The 15,985-nt window shown below is 41.5% G+C and overlaps 4 protein-coding genes across 4 annotated transcripts in view; 2 read left to right on the top strand and 2 right to left on the bottom strand.

Moving 5' to 3' along the window:
- LOC6043056 overlaps positions 1-15,985 on the top strand; it is a 96,876-nt gene that overhangs the window by 19,934 nt on the left and 60,957 nt on the right. Inside the window, exon 2 of the mRNA XM_038254596.1 lies at positions 932-2,045. Within this exon, the coding sequence (XP_038110524.1) occupies positions 1,046-2,045 (1,000 nt within the window). The 5' untranslated portion in view covers positions 932-1,045. The remainder of the gene's footprint in view (positions 1-931; positions 2,046-15,985) is intronic.
- Positions 5,758-7,746, bottom strand: LOC6043069 (probable cytochrome P450 9f2). The gene is made up of 2 exons (XM_001855214.2): positions 7,271-7,746; positions 5,758-7,212 (listed from the first exon to the last, which is right to left on the bottom strand). The coding sequence occupies exons 1-2, from the start codon at positions 7,480-7,482 to the stop codon at positions 5,817-5,819; spliced, it is 1,608 nt and encodes a 535-aa protein (XP_001855260.2). The 5' UTR covers positions 7,483-7,746; the 3' UTR covers positions 5,758-5,816.
- Positions 7,851-14,657, bottom strand: LOC6043068 (cytochrome P450 9e2). The gene is made up of 3 exons (XM_001855211.2): positions 14,639-14,657; positions 9,362-9,605; positions 7,851-9,301 (listed from the first exon to the last, which is right to left on the bottom strand). Exons 2-3 carry the CDS (start codon positions 9,571-9,573, stop codon positions 7,891-7,893), a joined length of 1,623 nt encoding a protein of 540 aa, XP_001855257.2. The 5' UTR covers positions 9,574-9,605; positions 14,639-14,657; the 3' UTR covers positions 7,851-7,890.
- On the top strand, positions 11,332-15,261 carry LOC6043067 (cytochrome P450 9e2). Its single transcript, XM_038254602.1, has 3 exons — positions 11,332-12,129; positions 12,193-12,634; positions 14,241-15,261. The coding sequence occupies exons 1-3, from the start codon at positions 11,918-11,920 to the stop codon at positions 15,189-15,191; spliced, it is 1,605 nt and encodes a 534-aa protein (XP_038110530.1). The 5' UTR covers positions 11,332-11,917; the 3' UTR covers positions 15,192-15,261.

The raw sequence follows: 15,985 nt of genomic DNA, 5'->3' as shown, positions 1-15,985 counted from the left end.
ACTGGTCGAAGTGAATTTGACGTACCCAAACAGACACGAGTTTGACTTATCCAAACGAGCATTTGCCTTTACGGCCAGCAAAACTTATCAGTGTTGTCAAGCTCAAAGCATACGCTGCCAGATCGATTTGGCAAACTTAGACCAGTCTCACTTTATAGGGTCTCTAATTGCTAGCTGCACAAAATGGCGTTCTTAACTCAATTTGGCCCGAATTGCACGTACGACAAGTTAGCACGACGGCGACGAGTTGGTGATGTCAGCCAGCAGGTGAATGCTTTATTTGTTGCTGTGTGCGTGGTGTAAAAGAGAATCGTCAACTTAAGGGGAGGGCCTAAATAAATCTGCAAACGTTTCGAAACGCAAGACCTTGAAAATTGGCGATCGTAGTTTTTTTTTTTAATTTGTCAACACCACCATGTAAACACACTTCACTTATACTACCCCGGGGTGGAATTTCGGCGATCGCAACAATTCAGTGGCAACTCGTGAACGCTAATAAAGGTGGCCGCAAAGGCAAGGCCCCAATTGACCCGAACATTTTTATGCATGGTAATTTATTTATTGCTTTTTATTAATACACTTGGAGCAGAGGAGACGAGCGCTTCAGAACAACCATAATTAAACTTATTGCATTTTATCACTTGTTTCAACAGCTGAGTAGGAGTAGATAACTGTAAAGACGGCATTCGAGGGTTGATCAATTAACGTGCCGGCGCGTGAATAATATTTTTTGTTCCATTTTTACGCCACTCCTGGCTGCCTTGAGCTCAGCTGACTTATGCAAAGTGAAGGGTTTTTGGGGTTTCATGAAACATGCTTGTGGCTTTTTTGTCGCTGGATTCGAAATTTGACACCCGAATAATGCGTACAGAACTCTGGCATTTTCTATGATCTGAATCAAAACGCTTTTTTCTCTCTTTTCTTGTTTCAGAAACAAACAACATGAACAAGCCACTCACCGTTCGATTACCAACTCCGTGTCAAACATAGCACCTGCCGGTCAACGGTGTGACGCTGCACCTGTAACCCTTTCCAAAGCTGCAAGATGACTTCCGCAGGTGACGCGAACACCTTGCCAACAGTGGCAACGGACAATCTGCGGCACTTTTGCACGCTGCGGAAAAGCAATTTGAACGGCAATGCTAACGATGGCCATCGTCATCTCCGGACGGAAGGGACCTCCACGTCGTCCAGCGGCAATTCCAGTGCCGATGCCGACCGGATCGGACGGTTCTGTACGGTACGCGGGACCAAGGTCATCATGGGGAATGTGAACGGTGGTCAGGTTGGGGCTTCCGGGTACGAGGGGAACAGTGACGAGGTGAATCGAAATTTGCTGTACGAGGAAAACATGTGCACGTTTGAGAATTTCTGCGAGAAGAGCTTGGAGCAGCAGCAGGGGGAAGATGGTGAAACCGCCGGCAGTGAAAGTATCGAGAATTTCTGCACGCTTCGCAAGAAACGCCCGCAGAAACCGGCCGCTGGGAGTGGGTCAAGTGATGTGCACGAAACGTCTCTCGTTGATGGTCATGGTTCGACTTCTGAGGCTGGAGTGGGAGGCTATTGTACGCTGAAGAAGAAGAAGCTCAAGTTGAACCAACGGTTCGTGGAGAGCTTCCTCGAGGATCCAAATGCCAAGCTGCACGATTATCTGTCCGAGCTGGACGCGTACCTGGACGAGATCGATGGGTTGGATTCGTACGGTGAAGAAGACGACGAAGACGAAGACGCCGCGCCCAAGGAAGAATCGTCCGTAGACAGTGAGCCTGAAGTGACGGGTGAAGATGCCACTGTGGATGATGTTGTGTTCAAAAAGTGCGAAGATCAAATCAGTTACATCGATGTGAAGAATTTCTGCACGCTGCCCAAGAAAAAGCGGGTGCAGTTTCTAAGCGCTATCAATCGTGGTGGCCCTCTGAGGAGGACCTTTGACGGCGGCGCCAACGGCAGGAGCGGTGGCCTTATTAGGCGTGAAGTGATCGCCGAGGCCGATGAATCATCGGCAGCGGGTCGTGACTCAGCGGTCGACGTAACTCCTGGGGACGGTATGTTGATCATTTGTTTCTCTTTATTTCAACTGTCGTTACTGGTTTGGGCTTTTTACGATTATGATTGCGCAGTGGCGAAAAGCATTAGTCACGTGGGGCTCCTTTATGCGGCGGGATGGGTTCAACTGCGTTCCGTTGATCTCTCACGTAAACGGGGACGACCTTTAACAGAGTTGCTCAGCGGGGTAGTACTTTCGCTGAAATGGGCAATTATTGGCACGGCAGTGGGGTCAAATTGTCCTTTAGTTGCAGGGCTTGGTAAATGTAACATTGAATTTGTTTTCTGAAAATCAAATAAAAAAAAGATAATAATTATGTACAACTATCCATTTTCCATGATTTTTTGTAAATTGGTCGATCTGTCAACTGTTTCGAATATGAAGAATATGAGAAAACTTTACGGCCCGATTTTCAAAGAATTAGAGGAAAAATTGTAGGACATTTTTTAAGCATTTTTAAACATGTTTCTCAAGTGTGCTTTTCCTGTTTCGAAGCTTTTGTTAACTAGCCATTACAATTCTTTCAGCTTTTGGTACCTTGATTTTCCTTTTCCTATTTTTTTTTTATTTTGATCTGTTTAATTTTTATTCCAAGATAAGCTATTCCATTTATTTATGTTGATTAAAAAGAATAAATGCTTCCAAACAACTTGTACTTTGTTATACATTATATAATCTTTAATTGTCTATTTAATCATTTCATAAGAAATGATTGGATTGAGAAATGATAAAAGGTCTTTAAGATATAAGTCGGTTACTAACCAAACCGTCTTAGTTGAAACATACATGGTCATGGTCATGGGCAAGTCCTGCCAAGACGGGGGTACTAATACATACATACATACATACATACATACATACATACATACATACATGTTTTTCAAATGTGCTTTTTTTGATAACGAAAAATTTTACTATAATAAATGTAAGACACTTTTTGATTGCAAATTTGAAAACGAAAATTAAAAATACGTATTTTGGGAGTGTATTTATCAATGATAACATGTTAAATAAAAAAAAAGGTAATTTTTCTGGTAATTGATGGCGAAGCCGTAGAGAACTACTCTATGAATTTTAAATTGATAAATCAAATTCAATGGGTCAAATGTTCATTGGGTTATTTTAAGCATCTGTGCAAATTTTGAGCGAGATTGGATGAGATTAACCCATTGATACCCGAGCCTGAAGTTAGTGAACAAAATATTTTCCATACAAAAATGACTTTTTTAAATCGCTAATAACTTTTCAGGATCAAGTTTTACAGCTTTGGTCTGTTCTACAAAATTGTAGAGCTTAAAATTTTCAATAAAAATCTCACTATTGGGCATTTTTGGATGGAAGAAGCGCACCGTGCAAACTAAACCGTAAGAAAGTTGAGTTTTCATACATTTTTTCAATTTTTTCCATACAAACTTCCCTTTCGAGTATCAATGGGTAAATGATGACCGATTTTTCTCATATTTTGCCCATAGTCCTAAAATAGCTCAAGGAACAATATTCTGTCTGTGGAGCAACATTTGAGGAAAAGTCCCATATCCTGGGCACCCTAATGTTCATGTATTGTTAATATTGTTAATTGTGTATCTAACAGGTACCCCGGGTGTATTTTTTTCATAACTTATTTTTATTCGATCCTTTTAGGTGCTGCGACCAGGTTAGGACCGAGAACAAAAAAATAATAAAAGAATAAATAAAAACCTGGTGTAAATAATGAACGAATAATCACAGTAACTACGTTTCATGAATTTTCAACATTGTCAATAACTTAAAATTTCCCAGGTCCCGACAACCTTTTTGAAAGAATCACTTGTTTTGCAAGACCACCAGCTTCATTTTCTAAATACCTCTCTATGCTAACCCAAAGCCAAAATGCCACCAACGAACGATATGCACCCCGGACCTCGTACATGCGATGTCCAGACCACCGGCCGGACTAAGTCAATGGTGCAAAATATGTATAATTAGCCAATAATGGAGTTCGCCGCTAATATGCGATCGTTTTGTTGTTTGGCGGCGATTGAGAAAGCCGTGCATTGTTGTCTTAGCGGCAAACTGAGCGGAAAATGGTCGCTTATTATTTAAAAAGAGGGAAGGGTGGGGGTTGGTTGTCGGTGTCAGTGGCACAATAGAGCGCGTTGACCCTTGGAGCATGTTGCAGATATGGGTGCTCCGCGTTTGGTTTAAATTGTTAGCACATAGCCGTCGTTGGCTCAAATTGGTGGATATTCAACTCGAGATCGGTTTCAAAGTTGCGAAAGTTGCCGGCGGAGCGAAACCAATGAGATTGATTTGTCTGCTATGCAACTAATTCGACCGAGTTGGCTCAGTTTACCATATAAGAAAAGATCACTCTTTGGAGGTCTTCAAGAGTTGCGTTTGATTTGAATTTAGTTGAGCTCAAATTACGTTCCAAAGCTATCGATTCTTTTGATGATGATTTTATTTAATTTTTGGTGTAACTTCCAATAACTAGATTTACATAATTATTTCACTTCTTCCTCGTTATCTTCTAGTTCAACGTTCACCAATTCCTTCTCCATCTGCTCCAGCTCGGTTACTTTCATTCCCATCTTTTTTGCACTTGGCCTGACAAATTTGGCTGCATTCTTGCTCAGTACTTCACCCAGGATCTCAAGTTCCTTAACATCCGGCTCCAGGCGTTCCAGCTTCTTCCTGATCATTCTCAGACCTCGATCCAACTTAATGCAGTCTTCACTTATCCGTCCGTACAAGCGCATCGCTCCGGAAAGATTCACTTGCTCCGGATGTGGTTTGGTCTGCTTTCTGACCTTTGTTTCGCCGATCTTTGATTCGTCCTTTGCAGGTCCTTCACCCAAATGATTCGTTTGTGCCTTGAAATCGCTCAACTGGGAGAGAACTGCTTCCTTGTCCTCGTAATAGTTCTCGATCCAACTTTGACAAAACTCTGGAAACAACTCGAAAGGTATGGGCTGAAGTGGGTTTCGCGATCGGAAGGATGCAATCTTAGATTCAAGTGAGGACATCTTTGAGTTATGTTCTAAAAAGTATCTTTGAACAGTGTGTTGTGTTGTCATTTAATGACATTTGTAGAACCTCTGTGATGACTAGATGGTTCTACAATTTAGAAGATATGAAAACTAAACAATTTTGTTTTAGAAAACTTATTTTATATTGGCTTTCCCGTGTCTAGTATCAATTTGACCTTAATTCACTATCAAAAACGAATCAACGATACAAATTGCTTTCATTTAATGGGTTCCAACACAGTTCCCAGAAATAATCTACAAAATGATAAAAACCTTCTTTATCACGGGTTACCATGGTGGAGTTGAATATTTAGAAAATGTGGGAGGAAATATTCAAAATATTTTTGTGGTCCTTAGGATTATAGTCTAGATTGCAGAAAAAAATCCGCTTAATCTATACAGACTGGTTCATTCAAGAAATTTTTTGGTGAAATAAGTGACTGTTGAAAGCTGGTTGTAGTTGGTATTTAGCAAGATGACGAGGTAGAAAATGATGATCTCCATGCTACTGTAAGATTCAAGTGCTATCAACTTCGAGACAAGCTGGAACGCAATTGAGGTATTGCTGCCCTAGCAGAAGTGTTTTTTTGTGTAACACTTGTACAATGCAAACTGCACTTGCACCTTTCAAGAGTAGCAAACAGTTTCATTTGTAGATTAGAGATATCAGATGGCGATGATAGTAATGAGATGACACAGACATTTTTGTGAATTGAATTTTGTTTATTCTATTGTTTATAAGTTACAATTTTCCAAAAAACTTAATTGCGCTTCACCAGTTGTACGTAAATTGGCTTTTCGGTACCCATATTAGTAAATCCCTTCCTCAAACCAAGTGGAATTTGAGTGTTTTCATTTTTAACAAAAGAAAACTTCAAAAGCATGTGATACAAAATCGCTTTCACTTCCATAAGGGCAAACCTCGACCCGATGCAGTTCCGTGGTCCAACCCCAAACGGCAAGTATGTACCTGACACGATGTTCTGTTTGTTCTCATCGCTGAACCGCTCTGGATCGAATTTTTCCGGCTCGGGAAAGTACTTGGGATCCAGGTGTATTCCGTGAACCGGAAACCACACACAAGTACCTTTTTCGATGGTAAACTTTAGCCCTTCACCGTCATCCAATTCGTAGTCGCGGACGCAAAGTCTATCAATAGCTGGGGCCGGTGCCCACATTCGTAGCGTTTCTGAGATTACCATGTCCAGGTATTCCATCTTTTGCAAAGCGTCGTAGGTGAGAGGTTTACCATGCAGGGACTTTCTAGTGTTCAGTACCTCTACGCACAATTTGTCTTGAACTTCCGGATTTCGAACAAGCTCGTAAATAGCAAACATAACACTCGTGGACACGGAATCAAATCCAGCAATAAAAAATATGAAACACTGAGCGATCATCTCATTCTCTGTCATTGGTTTGATAACTGAACCTTTACCTAAATCGGACTCCTGCACCGTGGCGAATCCTTCCTGTTCTTCCTTTTCCTGATGATGCTTCAATTCGCCTTTCTTAGCTTGTAGCAACATATCGATCATATCATTCCGTACAACACCCTGACTTTCACGAGCCTTAACAGTGTCTTTAATTAACTTTGTAAAGTACTCTGTCTGATCCTTATCGATTATATCGAACCCAAGTCCACCCAATAACTTTGGAAACATCCGGATCGCCAGCATCTTGAACACCAATCCAATTCGTCCAAAGTTCACCATTTTCCTACCCTGTTTCAAGAACTCATTCTCTTGTTCCTTGAACGAATCCACCTTCAATCCAAACGCACACGAAGCAATCACATCGATTCCAACCCGCGAAAGCATATCCTTCACTTCAATCTCCATGGAACCACCATGATTTCCAACCTCACGGTCATAATACCGCACCATCGTTTCGCAGCAATCAACCATCAGCTGGAACATCTGCCTCATCTTGCTTCCGGTGAAGGCCGGACTCAGCGTTGCCCGCATATCCCGCCACCGTTGCCCGTTCATCGAAAACAGTGAGTTGCCAAACAGCCTCGGTGAATCTCCACTGTCGTCGTTGCCCATGATGGTCCGGTGATCCACAAAGTGGTCAAAGTCCTTCACAGCAATCTGTTTGATCAGCTCTGGGTCGCGTATCACGAAGAATGGCATCGTGGTATCAAACAGTCCGAACACTCTGTGGGAATCGTTGATGATCAGAAGTTTTAGAATTTGACACCTCGCGGGATACTCACTTGACGGACGGAAACTTGTCGTAGATGGATTTGATGTAATCCGAAAAAGAACATCGCTTGAACATTAGCGATCCGGTTGATCCGATGCCGGGCTTCACCGCCAACGAAGGTATCGGCTTATCGTGAAAGTAATCATTGTTCTTCGTAAGGTGACGGTACACCAACGCGAAGATTGTAATCACTGCTGCTAGGTGAAACAGATCGATCTCCATTCTGGTGAAAGTGCTGTGAGGAACTGCAGCCAGAAACAGCCACAATTGCGTATTATAACCCCTTGATTGGCTGCGATATATGGCATGTTAGTTGACTCTGCCACTTCATATCAATTTATTTATTCGGATGATAAGCAAATCACGTTTCTAGCTCCCATCCCACAACTTCGTATTCCACAACGGTAACAGCATTCAGATATCTTGGACTTTGTTTTGCGAAAAGAATTTTGTGAGAAATTCAAAGAATCATGCTTTCAAACTATTCGATTCGTTAATCGTATTTAACAGGAGAGCATTGCTTTAAAAAACTATTTACACATCTTCAGTTCATTGTTGTCGTAGGTCGTCATCACATAAAACACAAAATATTTAAATTCTAGCTTATTATTTGCTGATAAGAACTCTTATCTATTTTACATCACTTCTCAAACGCAGATTAACATGGAGCCCTCGCTCCGTTGCCAGGTTTGATAATCCCTTCTCCAGCTGCAGTGGTATCTGGGTATTTTCACTCTGTTCGAACGAAAACTTCAGCAACATGTGGTACAAAATGGCCTTGATTTCCATGAGGGCAAATCTGGATCCAATACAGTTCCGGGGACCACTGCCGAATGGCAGGTACGCTCCTAGGTTGATGTTTCGTTTGTTTTCATCGTTGAATCTCTCTGGATCGAATCTTTCCGGATTTGGGTAGTACTTGGGATCATGGTGCAATCCATAAACCGGGAACCACACACAGGTTCCTTTATCGATGGTAAACCTCAAACCGTCACCAGCATCGAGTTCGTAGTCACGAACACATAAACGATCGGTGGCCGTTGAAGGTGCCCAGATGCGGAGGGTTTCCGATACGACCATATCTAGGTATTTCATTTGTTGCAGCACGTCGTACGAGATTTGCTTTCCCTGGAGGGATTCCTTAGTCTGCAATACTTCTTGGTACAGCCTGTCTTGAATTTCGGGATGACGGACCAACTCGTAGACTGCAAACAAGGCGGTCGTGGAGACTGCTTCGAACCCGGCAACGAAGAAAATCAAACACTGCGCCACCATTTCACTTTCCGTCATTGGTCGAGAAAGCTGGACCTTTCCAACGTTGGATTCCTCTACGGTTGCGAAGCCGTCCTGTGATTCTGACTCTTCCTGATGGCTCAAAGTATTTTTCTTAGCTTGTATCAGCAAGTCAATCATATCATGCCGAACAATACCTTGACCTTCGCGAGTGCTCATAGTATCCCGGATGAGTTTAGTGAAGTAATCAGCTTGTTCACGATCAACAACGTCGATTCCGAGCATTGTCGTCAGCTTGGGGAAGAACCGCATTGAGGCTATCTTTAATATAAATCCAAATCCGGAAAAATTCACAATTCTTCTACCCTGTCGGTAAAACTCATTCTCGGGTTCTTTTAACGAGTTTACCTTCAACCCGAAGGCACAAGTCGCAATCACGTCGATTCCCAACCTCGAAAGAACGTCCTTAACCTCAATCTCAACCGTGCTTCCTTTGGCATTTGTTTGATCTTCAAGGTACTGCATCAGTGTCTCACATCCCTCCACCATCAGTCCAAACATCTGACGCATCTTACTCCCGGTGAACGCCGGACTCAACGTTGCTCGCATCTCCCGCCAGCGCTGTCCAGTCATGGCGAACAGTGATTTGGCAAACAGCTTGTGCGAATCATCACCGTCCATGTCCACGTGACCGAACATCGGTCGGTGGTCCACAAAGTGGTCAAAATCCTTAACCGCAATCCGCTTGATCAGCTCCGGATCACGGATGACGAAGATCGGGGTCGTAGTGTCGAAAAACCCGAACACCCTAGTGAGAATAACGTGTTTCAGGAATGATTTCAGGAATCACACGAACGTTGATACTTACCGAGCTGACGGATACTTGTCGTAAATTAACTTGACAAAGTTCGGGAAAGTAACCCTTTTCAGCATCAACGGTGCTGACGATCCCAACAGAGGGTAAACGGCCATTGATGGGATTGGTTTGTCGTGGAAGTACCCATTGTTTTTGGTCAGTAGATAGTACAGCAGACCAATGATGGTAACGAACGTGGTGACGTACAGCAGATCGACCTCCATCGCTGTTCGGCTGTGGCACGCGACTAAAGCAGCTGGGGACATGCGAAGGAATAATATAGCTACCTTATCAGACAAGATAAGATTGCTCTGAATGAAGTGAGAATGGCTCAAATTGTGAATAGTTTGCATTTTCAATCAAACTCCAAAAGTACTCCTCCGTTGACTTTGTTGAACTGTGCATAACGAAGTTCCAGACTAAACATAACTGGCTTAAAAAGCATGGCGATCTCGTTCATCATCATAACTAATAAAAAGTTAAATGGAGACATCGTCGCAGTAGGCGATGCGCAACATTGACCTTTGCTGTGCGCCTGCTATGATCAACTTAAGAATCTTGCAAGGCGACTAATGAAACACTAGAAGGGTGCTATGATGAGTTAGTGAATCATCGTCGCTACGCAAAAGGTGTGAGAATTAGAGCCACAGAAATTGAACTCCACCGGTTGAGTCGTTCTACTCAATTTACTTCATTGTGACGCGTTGATCGTAAGTTAACGGCTCATGCCTTGGGGTAGTGCGGAATTTTGTTGTTTGTGTGTTTGGTAAGAAAGTGAAATTGATGATTAGCGCGCTTAATTGCGTTCATCAACTTGATACTGCGACAAACTAACGGAGTTGGTTATTATGACGAATTAGAATGAAATGTGGATATCAGCTTTGCCAATAAATTTTAACAGAATTTTTAAGCTTGCGTAACAACAGCTGAAACTAACAGCTGAAAGCAACAACTGATAAGCGTATCTGGAAAAGAAAGCCTCTTAAAGTACATTTTGAGAGACACCACTGGGGATAACAGAACTTTTTCAGCACTTAGGGTAGGGTAGTCATCAATGAGACACTTTTGGTTTTCAACTTTCAACGATTTTTTTAATTTTTTCATCAGCATGTTTTAATGAGCCTTTTGTTGCATTTTCTTTCTTTTAGTGTGTTCTAACATTGACCAAAATATGAGATCGATCCGACATCTACAGCCAGAGTTATTCAACTGTCTCATTGTAGTCGCAATTGGCAGGAACAATGAGACAGCTGGGGAGCAATGAGACACTTTACGAAAATCAATACTTTTCTAATAAAACATCATGTTTTTGTATTGTTCCATTACAGGTGACTTGCCTTGAACATTTTAGAGTAATTTTGCCAACATGAAACTTTAATTAACAAAAGTTATACTATAAAGTATTTAAATTTTGTAAAATCCTTATATTTACACTCGGGAGCGAATGACCCATAGGGTTAAAGTTCCCCCAATAAAATCAACAACAACAACAACAACATATATTTACACCAAATAACTTTGTATGTTTGGTTGAATGAAGTTAAAAATCTATAAATATGCCAAAAATCACAGTAAATTCATGTTTTGAAAGATTTACACAGACTTTTTAATGTTTTATGAAGAAAAATCAAAGTGTCTCATTGTTACCCATGGGCTAAAATGAGTGGGGAACAATGAGACAGCCCTGGATTCTGGATATATTCTAAATTTTGGTCAAACCTAATGAAAGAACATTGTAGCCCAACTCAATCCCTATGGAACGTCGAAAGAAATTTGAAGAAATATTAGTCTTGGTGTAAATGGCAGCCTACGAGCGAAAAAGTATTTTTTGTCTTTAATTTACTTTAACACCCAAAAATCAAACATTTATGAATAACTTTTCAAGGGAGCGTCCATAACCAAAGCCACTATTATAGCAGACGTGTATCCAGTAGATACACCTTTCCCCAGAATATGAGCCTGATTGGTTGAAACTACGACTTGTGAGAGCCATTTTATCATTGTTCCCCGTGTCTCATTGATGACTTCTCTACCCTACATGCCATATTTGGGAAACACCTCCCAAATGGGTTTATCAGTAGTATGATAAGCTTGAGAATTTTACTGATAAATAATGCAATTTTTCATTGCAATGTTTGGTATTTGTAGTTATCATCTCGCTATTTATTCTACCGAGCAACACAAGAAGCTTCCAACAAATACTTTTTCAAATAACATCAAAATTTCAATGGAAATGGAAGTTTGCTTATCTTAACTTAAAATAATGTAAAATACATTTCCGTGCGTTGAAAATCATTTTAAGCATGTTTTAGCACGTTTAAATTTTTTTGAATGCAATCGACTTTCGATATTGCATAATTTTTACTTTCCATATAAGGATGTTTGATAACTGTAATACACATAAAGCTCAAAACGTGTCTTATCATGTTATCAATTTTAAATTTCTCACCTGCCATATTTGGAAACTAATCAGCTGTGAGCTGATAACGGCTACACGTTTCTTACTGCTCTGTAGCGTAGCCCAAAATTATTTCTTCTCAAACCACCGAACTGAAAACAACCGGCACGATGCAGATAGATCTTGCGTACGCCGTACCGATAGTCGCGATTCTGGGCTTCCTGTACTACTGGATCACCCGGAACGATGACTACTTCCACGAGAAGCCGATTCCCTCGATGGCCGTTAAGCCAATTGTGGGAAGCACCTGGCCGATGTTGTTCAAGAAAATCGCCTTCTCCGAGTTTGTCCAGAACAGCTACGACAAGTACGCGAATGCCAAGTATGTATCAAATAGAAATTGAGGTTCGTTTTGAAATGGGATTAATATAAGTTTACTCCACAGAGTGTTCGGGATGATGGATATGACAAGACCGATTTTCGTGATCCGTGATCCGGAGTTGATCAAGCAGGTTGGTGTGAAGGACTTTGATCATTTCATGGATCATCAGCCTGTGTTTGGAAATCCCGAGTACGATCATCCCAATTTGTTGGTCGGTAAATCTTTGTTCACGCTGGCCGGACAACGCTGGAAGACTATGCGAGCGACGTTGAGTCCGGCTTTTACGGGGAGCAAAATGCGCCAAATGTTCGAACTGATCGTCGAGTGCAGTGAAAGGATGGCGACATACTACCGGGAAGAGGCTAAATCGAAGGGACCACAGGAGTACGAAATGAAGGATGTGTTTTCGAGGTTCGCCAACGATGTTGTGGCGACGTGTGCTTTCGGTTTGGCGGTAGATTCTGTAAAAGATAAGGATAACGAATTTTACGTTAACGGTAAAAAAATGATGAACTTCAAAGTCATTCCTTTGTGGACCATCATTCAGTGAGGTACTCCTGGATTTTAGCTCCTGAAAAGTGCTTAAAAAGTGCAAAAATGCCTCAGGGCAAGAAAAAGAGGCGGTCCTCACCAGCAGGATCGGCAGATTTGAAGAAGCTAAAGAATGCCGAAGCGCTACCTGCAAAGCCAGGCAGTTTGAGCAAGGACGCTCAAAAATTGTCTGAAAACCAGTTCGCTACCCTCCCTGTGGACGTGAGCGAGAAGGAAGAATTTGAACGACGGGAAAAGTTGCCACCCATTTTTGTGAAAACATCGTCATCGGATTCGGTGCGAAAGTGGCTGACCGGATTTATCAAATCTGGTGCTTTACGAGCTTCCATTCGCTTGTGTGCTGATGGACTCAAAATTCTGCTACCTACCAGAAAGGATTACAACTACGTTCGGGATTTCCTGAACAACACAAAGATTGAATACTACAGCCATGACGATCCAGGTAAACGCCCCATGAAACAGGTCCTCCGAGGCCTGTATGACATGGATGTGAGTGTGCTGAAAGAAGAGCTCAAAACTCTTAAGTTGAACGTGATCGAAGTCTTCAAGATGACGAGACACAACAAGGACATCAAGTATCGTGATCAACTGTACCTGGTTCATCTCGAGAAAGGATCGACAACGCCGTCTGAGCTGAAAGCAGTTCGGGCAATTTTCAACATCATCGTGACTTGGGAACGTTATCGTCCAGTGCACCGTGACGTGACACAGTGTTCGAACTGCTTGCAGTTTGGACATGGTGGAAGGAACTGTTTCATCAAGAGTCGTTGTGCAACCTGCGGAGGTGAGCACAAAACACAAGCTTGCGAAACAATCAACGAGAACATCGAAGCCAAATGCTTCAATTGCGGCGGCGACCATTCTACCAAGAATCGAAGCTGCCCAAAACGTGCTGAGTTTGTGAAAATTCGGCAGCAAGCGACGACGAGGCACCAACCAAATCGTCGCAAAACACCACCAACTTTCACGGAAGTGGATTTTCCTGCTTTGGCGTCACCTGGAGCGGGATCTGTTCGAGTGGTTCCAAATCTGCAGCCATTGCCGTTGAATCAGCGGCAAAGAGTTGCAGAGCATACAACACCTCCAGGCTTCTGTCAGCAACCGAGGGAAAACCAACCAACATCAATGGGTGAAGGCAGTAGTGACCTGTTTTCACCACAAGAACTTCTGAACATTTTCATCGAGATGACAACAACACTGCGTGGGTGCAAAACTCGCCAGGAACAAGTAAGAACCCTTGGAGCATTCATCTTAAAATACAGTTCGTAGTTTACTCGTTCTAATGATTTTGAATAATTCAAAGAATTTTTATTTTAGTTTTAGGTTAGGATTAGCTGTTATAGAGATTTTTTTTTTCTTTTTTACCCAAATGTATTCAATTCAATGCAATAATGTAAAACAATTTGAAGCAAATAAATAAATGTGATCAGTTAATAATAAAACGAAAAATACAACAAAGATGAAGAGCATTAGGCCATACCACTTATCATGTAAAAGAAATGTAATTATTATAAGAATGTTCAATAAAGACATATTTAATTTCAAAAAAAAAAAAAAAAATGATGAACTTTGGTAGATTCAGTGTGATATTGAGGATGATCGGATATCAACTGTTTCCGGCTCTGATGGGTCGCCTGGGCATTGATATGATCGACGAAGAGCAGAACAGCTATTTTTCGTCGTTGATCTTGTCTGCCGTGAAGGATCGCAACGAAAAGGGCATCGTTCGACCGGATATGATTAATCTACTGATCCAAGCGCGAAAGGGAACGCTAAAACATCAACAGGAAAAGGAACAAAATGAAGGATTCGCCACAGTAGACGAATCCGATGTCGGTAAAGTGCAGGTGTCCACCGATATGACCGATACGGAAATGGTTGCGCAGTGTCTGATATTTTTCTTGGCTGGTTTTGATACCGTGTCAACGTGTCTTCTATTCCTAACCTATGAACTTGCCATCAATCCAGAGGTACAGAACAAACTGTACAAAGAGGTGCAGGACACCCAAGAATCGCTTGGAGGAAAGTCATTGACATACGATGCACTTCAGAAGATGAAATACCTAGACATGGTAGTTTCTGAGACTCTTCGCAGATGGCCGCCAGCTCCGGCTATCGATCGTTTATGCGTAAAAGACTACCAACTGGACGACGGGAACGGACTTTCGTTCAAAATTGACAAAGACACGGCACTGTGGTTCCCTGTTCATGCGCTTCACAATGACCCTCAATATTTCCCAAATCCGGCGAAATTCGATCCGGAACGGTTCAGCGACGACCGGAAGGGCAGTATCAAACCAGGAACGTATCTCCCGTTCGGCATTGGTCCGAGAAACTGTATTGGATCGCGATTTGCACTGTCCGAAGTGAAGACGATTATTTACTACATGATGCAAAGCTTCTCGTTTGAACGCACCAGCAAAACTGAAGTGCCATTAGTACTCATTAAAAGTATGACTGATGTAATACCGGAAAAGGGCGTTCATTTGGAGTTTAGACCAAGAAAATGACGATTTTTATTTCTACAGTTTAAGATTTAATGTTTGAATGAATAATCAGTTAATATAAAACATTAAATAGTTTTTAAAATATACCAAATCATTATTATTATTATTATTATTATTATTATTTGAATTATTTTCCAAAAACAAACTAGTCTCCCCATTCCAATTTTCTTCAGTCAAATTGTTATATGATTATTTACAGCGAAAAATATAAGTTCTTAGCTATCCCGTCAAATTTCGTCTTGCCACAAATTATCCAAAATTGTCGCATAATTCTCTGTTTCCGAATTCAAAAAAATTACGCTAGTCATGATTTGCAATTACCGTAAAACAGGGTGACTTTGATAAGTATGAGATTTTTCCGCAAAATGAAGAGTACAAATTAAATACGTATGGAATGATATTGAATCATACTGACCGTGGTAGAGAAGTGAAAAGTACTCCAAGAAGAACTTTTCATAAAATTTTGAAAAGTTTAAAATGTTAGTTAACTATTACTAAGAAAATGTTGATGAATAGCATTATTTAAATCTTCTCAAAGTGTCATGTTTTTCTCAGTGTCGTTTATTCTAGTGTCGTTTTTGCTTATAATTAAAGATATCATTTATGGCTCGAAAAAAAAAACTTGTTCAAGTTCCACCCTACCTAAATTTAATCAAAGCTTCCATTCATCAACGCTCCCCAAATTTTGAACATTCAGTTGACGTTGAGCTGCCGTACGGGACGGATCGCGAGTTCACTCCCCAAAACACCATGCAAATCGACGTGGCCTATCTCTGCGCTGGGACGTTAATCGCAGC

Source organism: Culex quinquefasciatus, chromosome 2 (assembly GCF_015732765.1).
Source record: "Culex quinquefasciatus strain JHB chromosome 2, VPISU_Cqui_1.0_pri_paternal, whole genome shotgun sequence".
NCBI classification, from domain to species: Eukaryota; Metazoa; Arthropoda; class Insecta; order Diptera; family Culicidae; genus Culex; species Culex quinquefasciatus.
This window is presented reverse-complemented; position numbering and strand designations above follow the sequence as displayed.